Source organism: Pristiophorus japonicus, unplaced genomic scaffold (assembly GCF_044704955.1).
Source record: "Pristiophorus japonicus isolate sPriJap1 unplaced genomic scaffold, sPriJap1.hap1 HAP1_SCAFFOLD_384, whole genome shotgun sequence".
In the NCBI taxonomy this organism is placed as follows: Eukaryota; Metazoa; Chordata; class Chondrichthyes; family Pristiophoridae; genus Pristiophorus; species Pristiophorus japonicus.
In genome coordinates, this window is record NW_027253696.1 from 19,398 (window position 1) to 30,463 (window position 11,066).

At 52.2% G+C, this 11,066-nt stretch overlaps 2 protein-coding genes across 2 annotated transcripts in view; one reads left to right on the plus strand and one right to left on the minus strand.

The window, feature by feature from the left end:
- Nucleotides 1-430: 430 nt before the first annotated feature.
- Nucleotides 431-1,942, minus strand: LOC139250514 (uncharacterized). The gene is made up of 3 exons (XM_070872887.1): nt 1,707-1,942; nt 1,398-1,560; nt 431-1,283 (listed from the first exon to the last, which is right to left on the minus strand). Exons 1-3 carry the CDS (start codon nt 1,773-1,775, stop codon nt 832-834), a joined length of 684 nt encoding a protein of 227 aa, XP_070728988.1. The 5' UTR covers nt 1,776-1,942; the 3' UTR covers nt 431-831.
- Nucleotides 1,943-3,926: 1,984 nt separating this feature from the next.
- LOC139250518 (protein kinase C delta type-like) overlaps nt 3,927-11,066 on the plus strand; it is a 23,753-nt gene continuing 16,613 nt past the window's right edge. Inside the window, exons 1-6 of the mRNA XM_070872893.1 lie at nt 3,927-4,057; nt 4,608-4,807; nt 6,300-6,360; nt 10,100-10,259; nt 10,769-10,800; nt 10,904-10,989. Of these exons, the coding sequence (XP_070728994.1) occupies nt 3,943-4,057; nt 4,608-4,807; nt 6,300-6,360; nt 10,100-10,259; nt 10,769-10,800; nt 10,904-10,989 (654 nt within the window). The 5' untranslated portion in view covers nt 3,927-3,942. The remainder of the gene's footprint in view (nt 4,058-4,607; nt 4,808-6,299; nt 6,361-10,099; nt 10,260-10,768; nt 10,801-10,903; nt 10,990-11,066) is intronic.

The following is an 11,066-nucleotide window of genomic DNA, read 5'->3' on the forward strand; positions in this document are numbered from 1 at the left end:
GCAAGCAGCAGTGATCTCTATTAAAGGTAGAACATTACATTGAATTAAAAAAAAATAATCCGACTAACAAATCTTTTATGTTTTAATGGAGTGTTGGAGTGCTTAGGTGGACAATAAGACTTAAGTTGTTCATGGATCCAGACTGGGTGAGGGTCACTGATACATGCACCATGATCCTTCATTGCATGTATCAGTGACCCAGAGCAAGGCAGGATCCATGAACACCTTAGTACTGGAACCTGCCCCTATATCATTTAAACCAATAGGGGCGAGGCCATTTTCATGTTGAGTCCAGTTCTCCTGCAATATTTATTAGTGCAGCATTAAAAAGTGCAGGAGCCAGGTTAAAAGTCCAAAATTAAAATGTTTATCAAACATTTGTACAGCACAGTTGTAATTAGCTTGACTTTACTTATCTTTAAACCTTCATAACTTTAAAAACTTTATTCAAAACCATGGCAAACTTTACAAAGAACAATCAACTGAAGCAACCAAAAAACAAACAAGACATCGACCCTCCTGAGCACTGTGCTCCAATCCTGCCCCGGTAGATGCTGCTACCCCTGTGCGTACCCGTAGTTACAGACTTCTGCTTCCTTGCCCCCCGTACCCCCAGGTGTAGTCTGTCTCTTTTCTGCCGCAGCGATTCTTGCTGCTGGGTTACAACAGGGATAGAGCCAAAATATGTCACTGCGGAAGGCCCGGGTTCCTCTTCATAGTCAACCTCATCCTCAGGATTAACCCTTGAATTTGGTGCAGAGTGGAAAGCGTTCCTCGCATTAAGGACAGCCTGGGGGAGCCCCCCCACCCCTAGTGCCGATACTACCTCGTTCAACCGTCCCGAAACTCTTTCCACCTGTAATGACAGCACCCCCCCATTCTGCCCTCACCCCACCAAAGGCTTCTCGGAGCAATTGAGATTGCTCGATATTCTCCCCGCTCATCCCCACAAGATGTCCCTATGTTCTCAGAGTCCAGTGTTTCTGCATCAGGTCTGGAGTTCGCCCTCCTACGACGTCTCACAGGTGTGGCTTGCTGTGACACACTTGTACCTGCAGCCTCAGATGTCACACCTGGAAAAGTCCTCTCGCTTGATTCGTTCATGAAAGGGCTTGGAATCCTCGAGGGGTTCAGCACCTCCAAATCCAGGGTGACCATCTCGTCGTCGACGTCTTCTTGCTGCCCATCATTGTCCTGAGTTGTAATATCTGACATGGTGTTTTCTTGAACATTCTCGCCTTCAACTTCAGGTGCACCTTCTATCTCCTCCTGATGCTCAACCTCTGTGAAACAAAAGATAGATGGCAGGTAAGCAGCATTGAGGAAGGAGAAGCGTAGGCAACACACGCAGTCCGTAACATTTAGCCAAACCAGACTGTGCAATTTGCAGGGCTTACCCTTTATTGGAAAACTGGGACCAGCTTCCGCATTGATTGTTAGTCTTCTCCTGTGACATTTAATCATTGACGCTATCCTCTGCTCCACGGCTGTTAGTTGCAGCCTATTTGGCAGACCTCCTCCAGTTTGTGACCGTTCTCGGTTGATCTGTGGCACCATCTTCTGCAAAGGTGAAAATGGAACTTTTTAAGAGAAGGTCCTTCTGAACACACGTACACGTGCGGATCACATTTACAGATGTTTTTGCAGTGCATAAATGTACATCTATTTAATAGCCCAAATAAATGTAAGTTTAACGTATTACTTACAGTCACTGCTTGTCTGAGGTCCTGCCACTTCTTGTTCAGCTGTGCACTGGTTCTCAGGGTCATGGACATTTCATTAAACTCGACTGCGACGAGGTCCCAAACTTTTTCGAGTGCAGACGGTCTAAGCTTATTTTTTTACCGAAGCTCCCCTTATTCTCAAGAACTTCCCATCTACTCTTGATTACGTCTACCAGGCGCTCAATTTCTTCCGTGCGAAATCTCTTCGCCCTCACGGTTTCCCCTTCTCCGTCCCTGGCCCTTTTGCCTTCTCTGCGCCCTTCCATTGCAGCCATCTCATGAATGAAGCTGTATTTCCTACCTGTGAAACTACCTCCGCCACCAATGGATTCTTAATGGTGATCCACACAGTCCCCACACGTGCTGTTTTTTTAATACTTTCTACTCTGCATGTGCAAATGGGTATTTATTTTTGTGCGCACCGCAACGCGCTTTGTAACACGCCTGCCCAGTGGGTTTAAAAAAAAGTTTGGGTTTTTTTGTGCGCAATTTGGTGCCGGTTTATTTTTCATTGCATACGCTATGCGGTTTCAGCATACATTGGAGGCTCTGCCTTGTAGAGTCAGATGGAGTAGTGCCAGAGGGGTGCACATGTGGTGAGAAAACTCTACATTTTTATTTTCACGCTGAGGAGCCAAAAAAAAACGTGTATCCAGGTTAATGAGCGCCATTTTTCCTTTAGGGAAACTTGGGCCCACAGACAGGCTAAGAGAGTGGGCAAAAATTTGGCAGATGTAATATACTATGGGACAATGTGAGGTTATCCACTTTAGCAGAAAAAACAGAAAAGCAAATTATAATTTAAATGGAGAAAAATTGCAAGTGCTGCAGTACAGAGGGACCTGGGGGTCCTTGTGCATGAAACACAAAAAGTGAGTATACAGCAAGTAATCAGGAAGGCAAATGGAATGTTGGCCTTTATTGCAAGGGGGATATAGTATAAAAGCAGAGAAGTCCTGCTACAACTGTACAGGGTATTGGTGAGGCCACACATGGAGTACTGCGTACAGTTTTGGTCTCCGTATTTAAGGAAGGATGTACTTGCATTGAAGGCTGTTCAGAAAAGGTTCACTAGGTTGATTGCGGAGATGAGAGGGTTAACTTATGAGGATAGGTTGAGTAGGTTGGGCCTATACACATTGGAGTTCAGAAGAATGAGATGAGCTTATCGAAAGATATAAGATAATGAGGGGGCTCGACAAGGTGGATGCAGAGAGGATATTTCCACTCATTGGGGAAACTAAAATTAGGGGACATAGTCTTAGAATAAGGGGCCGCCCGTTTAAAACTGAGATGAGGAGAAATTTCTTCTGAGGGTTGTAAATTCTATGGAATTCTCTGCCCCAGAGAGCTGTAGAGGCTGGGTCATTGAATATATTTAAGGCGGGGATAGACAGATTTTTGGGTGATAAAGAATAAAGGGTTATGGGGAGCGGGCATGGAAGTGGAGCTGAGTCCATGATCAAATCAGCCGTGAATGTCGTAGCAGGCTCGAGGGGCCAATGGCCTACTGCTGCTTATATTTCTTATGTTCTTATAGTACTGGTAGGTACAGGTCTGTCACTGTATAACACTGGGGTACAGTACTGATGGGTACAGGTCTGTCACTGTATAACACTGGGGTACAGTACTGGTGGGTACAGGTCTGTCACTATAACACTGGGGTACAGAACTGGTGGGTACAGGTCTGTCACTGTATAACACTGGGGTACAGTACTGATGGGTACAGGTCTGTCACTGTATAACACTGGGGTACAGTACTGATGGGTACAGGTCTGTCACTGTATAACACTGGGGTACAGTACTGGTGGGTACAGGTCTGTCACTGTATAACACTGGGGTACAGAACTGGTGGGTACAGGTCTGTCACTGTATAACACTGGGGTACAGAACTGGTGGGTACAGGTCTGTCACTGTATAACACTGGGGTACAGAACTGGTGGGTACAGGTCTGTCACTGTATAACACTGGGGTACAGAACTGGTGGGTACAGGTCTGTCACTGTGGAACGGTTTTGCGGTGGTATATTGGTACTCGGTGATATCCGTTGGTTTTGTGTCGACCTCACTCACACTCAGTGTCGAGTACCTGGGGTGGAGTGGGCCTTTGATGGAGCACCGAGTATGTCATTGGGCTGGATGTATTTAAAGTTTAGATTGTCACAAACATTTTGCCTGTGTTTTAATTCTGTTTCTCCAGAGCCCCCGACGTGTGAGCCATGTCTCCGTTTCTTCGCCTCTCATTCAACTCCTTTGAGGTGGGGCCGGTCCCCAATCCGGCCGAGCCTCAGCAGCCATTTGTTGCCGTAAAGGTGAAAGAAGCCTTGACCACAGGTACTGCTTCTGGTGCAGTGTCACCCCAGTCTGCTCCCGTTGCGACGGCTCGCGCCGGTGCGCAGGATTGCCCTCGGTCCGTTCCCGGTGCGCTGGGTCACCCCTGGTTCGCTCCCGGTGCGCTGGATCACCCCGGTCCGCTCCCGGTGCGCTGGGTCACCCCTGGTTCGCGCCGGGTCGCCCTCGGTCCGCTCCCGGTGGTGCCGGCTCGCCCCGGTCTGCTCCTGGTGCGCTGGTCCGCTCCCGGTGCGCAGGGCCGCCCCCGATCCAATCCCGGTGCGCCAGGGCCCACCGGTCTGCTCCCGGTGCAGAGTCGCACCAGTACAGTGTCGCCCCAGTCCGCTCCTGGTGCAGTGTCACTCCGATCCGTTCCTGGTCTGCTCCTTGCGCAGAGCCGCCCTGGTTCGCTCCCGGTCCGCAGTGTCGCCCCAGTCTGCTCCCGGTCCACTCCTGGTGATCCCCCGCGGCGTGACGCAGCTCTCCGCGGGTGATGGGGCGTTTGGGAATCCCGCCTGCCTGGTGTTGAGCCGTGTTATTTGCCGTTGAGCAGAACGTGGGAAAACGCTGGTTCAGAAGAAGCCGACCATGTATCCGGACTGGAAGTCTTCCTTTGATGCCCATATATACGAGGGGCGTGTGATCCAGATCGTGCTGATGAGGAGTGCAGAGGAGCAGCAGTCTGAGGTCACCGTGGGGGTCTCCGTCCTCGCTGAACGCTGCAAGAAGGGCAACGGCAAAGCCGAGTTCTGGGTAAGTGCGGCTGATTGTGGGATTGAGAGCGGTCGATCGGATACAGCACAGAGGATGGGCCGAAGGGTTCCCTTGTGCTGTACATCCACGTGTGAAGCAGCAGAGAAAGTGTCAAATAGGTGGCCTGGCTGGGAGGCGAGGTCAGCAGTCATTCCCTTTCCTGCTTGGTTTTCACTAACTTCTGCTTCCATTGCTGCATAAACGGTTGATCAGGGGTAAAGGACTGTGGGTGGAAGAGAATAGGTAGAAACAAGAATTCTGAACCAACACATCACACGCTAACATTGCTTGTTACAGCTGGACCAGTGTTTACCATCTCAAACTAGATTCTCATCAAACCGCCACTGTACCTGCTCTGGGAGTGTTTGATGGGACAGTGTAGAGGGAGCTTTACTCTGTATCTAACCTGTGCTGTACCTGCCCTGAAAGGGTTTCATGGAACAGTGTAGAGGGAGCTTTACTCTGTATTTAACCCGTGCCGAACGTTTATGGTGGAAGAGCGGTGAGAGATCATGGCGGAGGTGCGACAGATGAGAGTATGGGGCCCAGAAGAGGCAAGGGCCCAGGAGCAGCACAGGCCAGCTCACACTGCAATATGTGTGCGCTCGGTCCGTGCAGCAGAGCAGGTCTCCAGTCGTCTTGGTTAATCCTTGCCACTGGACCAAGACCTAGCCCTGTCGAGCCCGTGTGGTGGCTGGTGTGCAACAGCCACCACACGTTAAAAGAAATTCATGCACAGGCATCTTCCACCCCCTCAATTGGAGTTCAGGACTGGAACATTGGGTCCTTCATTGAAACATCTGTGAACTCATGGAAGCATGTCATCCTAGTTTGAGGGACCGCCTACGATAATGATGACCTGCCTTGGTAGTGTTTGATGGGACAGTGTAGAGGGAGCTTTACTCTGTATCTTAACGAGTGCAGTGCTCCCTCAGTCCTGCCCCTCCAACAGTGCAGTGCTCCCTCAGTCCTGCCCCTCCGACAGTCGGCATTCCCTCAGTACTGCCCCTCCGACAGTGCGGCACTCCCTCAGTACTGCCCCTCCGACAGTGCGGCACTCCCTCAGTACTGCCCCTCCGACAGTCGGCATTCCCTCAGTACTGCCCCTCCGACAGTCGGCATTCCCTCAGTCCTGCCCCTCCAACAGTCGGCATTCCCTCAGTACTGCCCCTCCGACAGTGCGGCACTCCCTCAGTACTGCCCCTCCGACAGTGCAGTGCTCCCTCAGTACTGCCCCTCCGACAGTGCGGCACTCCCTCAGTACTACCCTGCAGTGTCGGCCTAGATTATGGGTTTAAGTCCCTGGACTGGAGCCTAGAACACACGACTTTCTGACTCGGAGTGGGGAGTATTACAAAGTGATTTAATCGGGAGAGTGGGGTGTGGGGCTGTGTTGTTGAGCGGCCTATGCTATAGGTCCCTGTTTGCCTGGGTCCTCAGTCTGACTGTGTGAGGGGAGTTGCATTATTCACTGGAGTCTCTCTCTCCACAGCTTGACCTGCAGCCCCAGGGGAAAGTGCTGATGGCCGTGCAGCTGTTCCTGGAGGATACGGGTAAGATAGTGCTGGGCACTGCTCCTGAATGTGCGGGACCCCCTTCCATCGTTCCCTAACCCACTGTGCGCTGTGCGGGGACACTGAGGGAGTATTTGGGTAACTTTGGGCCTGTGCAGTTGGTCAGTGTCAGCAGAGGATAGAAGTCTCAGTTCCCCCGGATCGGCATTGTGGGGTTTAACGAAGCGGGACAGCCAGGTGGAATCTGGTCCATGAACTCTGGCAAGTTTATGCTCTGAATATATTACAAAGAACAAGTTTGATAGAGAGGTGGGAAACAGACTGAATCTTGGCAATGTTGGGTGACATTATTTGCAATGTTGCAGTGTAAATAGCCGTGACCTTTGCACCATGTCCAGTCGGTGACCAGCGTTGCTAGGCGATGTGCTGCGTACAGAAGCAAGTTTAAAGGGCCGACCACACTGATCCAGTGGAGAATTTTCAGGCCAATTTTTTTCTACACCTTCCTGCGATTGCCTCTGTTTTCGGGGGATTTGAACAATGCTCTGCCGCTCTCTTGCCACAAATTGGAATCCCAAATGTCCACGATTTCCGGAGCACCAGTACAGGGATCCCAGGAACAGACATGCTCCGACCCGCTGACTCCTCACTCCTGCATCTATAGCCTGGGCCGCGCTTGGGCAAACGGTAAATGCCAGTGTCTGCTCCGAATCCCTGGGGAGGCACTACTAGTGTCACAGGCACATCACAGGGTGACTGACTGTTTCTGTGGTCACCACTCAGCTGTGGGAGTGTTTGATGGGACAGTGTAGAGGGAGCTTTACTCTGTATCTGACCCGTGCTGTCCTGCCCTGGGAGTGTTTGATGGGACAGTGTAGAGGGAGCTTTACTCTGTATCTGACCCGTGCTGTCCTGCCCTGGGAGTGTTTGATGGGACAGTGTAGAGGGAGCTTTACTCTGTATCTGACCCGTGCTGTCCTGCCCTGGGAGTGTTTGATGGGACAGTGTAGAGGGAGCTTTACTCTGTATCTAACCCGTGCTGTACCTGCCCTGTGTCTGGCTGTTGGCTGTTTGTGGTTTGAGTGTCTCGGTCAGTGTGCTGTCTGAGTGTTGCCTGCTGTTTCTGTGCAGTTTTTGGAGTGAGTGCTATTTAAAGCGGCAGAGTTGTGAGCTGATTGCCGGGTGTGTAATTGTCACCCGCTGTATCGGTTGATTGGCGATGAACAGAATTGCTGGGAAGGAAGAGCTAATTGTGGTGCTGGGGAGCCAATCACCATGCTGGAGATTGGCCACACCTCCTGGCCCAGTGCCATGTTGCTACGGTAATTATTGTCTTCAGATCAAAATAACAGGTTGTAAAACCTGAATGACGGGCCTGCTTGGTCCTGGCGATGGTTTAACCATTTGTGGCCCACCTGTGGTAGGTGGTTAAATCCGCCTCTTTACTGCACCTCGCCCAGCTGGTCGGTGATCGAGGAGGGACTGTGGCCTGCATTGGCAAATGTTTGGGTGACTCTGGTCCGGACTGGGTCTGCCTGAAGGGCGGGACGGGAGGAGGCGATGACCTGGGCTGTGGGGACTGCTACCTGTGGAGATGAGTTATGCCTGAACTCCAGTCAGGAAGTAAACTGCATTTGGTTACAATGGATGCTCAGCCAGTTACTCACCTGATCATGTCTTGAGTCCAAATCCCACCAGGCAAGTGGTGAAATTGAATTCAATAAATCTAGCAACACAGGAACAGGAGGAGGCCATTCAGCCCCTCCAGCCTGGTCCACCATTCAATTACATCAGGGCTGATCTGTATCTTACCCCCATTTACCCGCCGTTTCTCCATATCCCTCGACACCCTGACCCAACAAAACTCGATCGATCTCAGTCTTGAAAGCTCCAATTGACCCCCAGCACCCACAGCCTTTTTGGGGAGAGAGTTCCAGATTTTTACCCCGCTTTGTGCGAAGAAGTGCTTCCTGACATCACCCCTGAAGGTTCTGCCCCCTTGTTCTGGACTCCCCCCACCAGAAGAGATAGGGTCGATGGAGAGAAATTATCAGCTTCTTTTATCAGTAATTTGTTAACTGTCAGTTTTTTCATAAAACCCAACTGGCTCACTAATGTTATTTCGAAGTGAGGCAGGCAGGGTTGGTGTGGGACTGGAGTCACCTTTAAGCCCAGACTGGGTAAGGACGGCAGGTTTCCTTCCCCAAAGGGCATCAGTTACCTGTTGGGCTTTTATGACAATCGGACAGCTTCATGGTCATTTTTTTAAATTTCCAGATTTATTTTAAACTGAATCCAAATTCTAAATGTTGAGATTTGAACTCTGGTTCTTTGGATTATCCGCCCAGTTGTTGTTTTGTATGAGGGGAATGGGACGTGTAGTTTGTCTCTCCATTCCACGGTCTCCTGAGACATCGAGTGGGGAACTGAGGGGCCTCCTGCCACCGATCTCAGTGGGCAGGTGGATGTGAGGTGTTCCAGGGTCTTGGACCCACAGATCTCAGTGGGCTGGTTAAAGTGACTGGTTCCAGGGTCTAAACTCACAGATCTCAGTGGGCTGGTCAAAGTGACTGGTTCCAGGGTCTAAACTCACAGATCTCAGTGGGCAGGTGGATGTGAGGTGTTCCAGGGTCTGGGACTCACCGATCTCAGTGGGCTGGTCAACGTGACTGGTTCCAGGGTCTAAACTCACTGACCAACCCACTGAGATCTATGTGAGGTGTTCCAGGGTCTGGGACCCACAGATCTCAGTGGGCAGGTGGATGTGAGGTGTTCCAGGGTCTGGGACTCACTGATCTCAGTGGGCAGGTGGATGTGAGGTATTCCAGGGTCTGGGACCCACAGATCTCAGTGGGCAGGTTGATGTGACAAGTTCCAGGGTCTGGGACTCATGGCCACAGTCGCACTACGGGCCGTCCCTCACCTTCCACTTGTGGAGCAGGTGGGCACAGCGTCCGTGCCCCGTACGGTTTGGGTTGAGCTCTCGCTGCCCACTGTCTCCGCTGTGGGCCAGTGATGGGGTGCTGCTTCTTTATGTTCCTTATTTTCCATCTGATGGAGCACGGTGGCATTGTGGGGAATGAGGGACACCACTAAAGTGCTCAGTTGGATTGGCCATGAGCGTCCCTGATACCATCCTCATGGTGGCGTGTAGCTGCACCACCACGATCTTTGTGTGGTGGCAGAGCGGTATCCTGCAGCAGGTGAGACCAGGGGCACAGTTGGGCTACAGTGTTCTGCCTGTGCTCCCCCGTGATATTCCGCAAGTTTCCGCACCAGGTTCACCCCGGGGTTTACTTGTTGCCCAGTGAGGCCAATGGGTGAGAGTCGTGTCCAGGGAGGGGTTGATGGGCAGACTGAAACGTCGAGTTCTTTCCCGGCAATGTTGTTCAGATGGAACACAACTGTCGTCTTTAGATTGGGGCGGAGGTGCCAGGTCCGGTGGGAGCGTTTCAGGAGGTCCGGGTTACTTGTGGCATCGAACTTACTTACTCCAGCGTCGATGTTTGCGTCGTCGGCATAGGCCAACCTCTGGGACTTGGTGCTGGGCATGTCCGCCGTAACAGTGTTGGAAAAGGCCATGCGAGCACCGACCCCTGTACAGACCCCTGTTGATTGTCTATGTTTGGATGGTCTTGTCACCGAGATAGATGCATAACTTATGGTTGCCCAGTAACACAATCCCTACACAACTGTCCGATATCCTGAGCCCAACACTGCCCGTACCCCGCAATGTCGCGGGGCAGTGACCCTGATCACTGGCTCTTTGTGTCCACAGATTGCCACCAGTCTGTGAAGGAAGAGGATGGGGCGGTGACTCTGAACCGGAGGCGAGGAGCCATCAAACAGGCCAAAATCCACTACATCAAGAACCACGAGTTCATCGCCACCTTCTTCCGGCAGCCCACCTTCTGCTCCGTGTGCCGGGATTTTGTCTGGTAAGGAGCGCAGTTCGGAGCTGGGGTGTGACCGTGACTCGGGTTACCCATGCATCATCATTGAATCCAGAGGTGATTGACGGCAACTCGACAGATCCAGCCAGGGGAGGGGCCTGGCCTGGGTTGGGGAAGGGCATGGCCGGGGTGCGTGGCCGGAGTGGAAGGGGCATGGCCTGCCTGGGGTAGTGGAGTGGGGTGAGGGGCGCAGTGGAGAGGCCTGGCCTGCTGGGAGGGTTGGGGGGTGGGGGGGGGCAAGGGAGGGGAGAGGAGAGGAGGGGCGGGGCGTGGCCTGGGGGCAGGGGGGGGGGTTGTGGGTGGAGGGGCGTGGCCTACTCAGAGGGGAGGGGTGTAGTTGGAAGAGGGAGTGTGTTTGTGGCCAGGGGGCGAAGAACCAGCACTGACGCTAGCCTCGCTGATATGAGTTCGGTCCCCGGGACGGGCGCTCTGTGTTTTGCTCTGGGGTGACCTGTGTTTACAACAACTTGCTGACTGTTAACTTTCCTTCACAGGGGCTTGAACAAGCAGGGGTACCAATGTCGACGTGAGTATCCACCGTTCTCTGACACACCCTCACTCCCCATTCCCCATTCCCCATTCCCCACCCTCACTCTCTGGCTCTAATTCTGTCTGTAATTTCCCCGCAGAGTGCAATGCTGCAATCCACAAGAAATGTATCGATAAAATCATCGGCCGATGTACCGGCACTGCGACCAACAGCAGGGACACCGTAGTAAGCATCCGCTCCCCAACCATGCACTGTACTTCCGCGGGCTCCCTCACCCACCCCCCCACTATCTTTCCCCACCC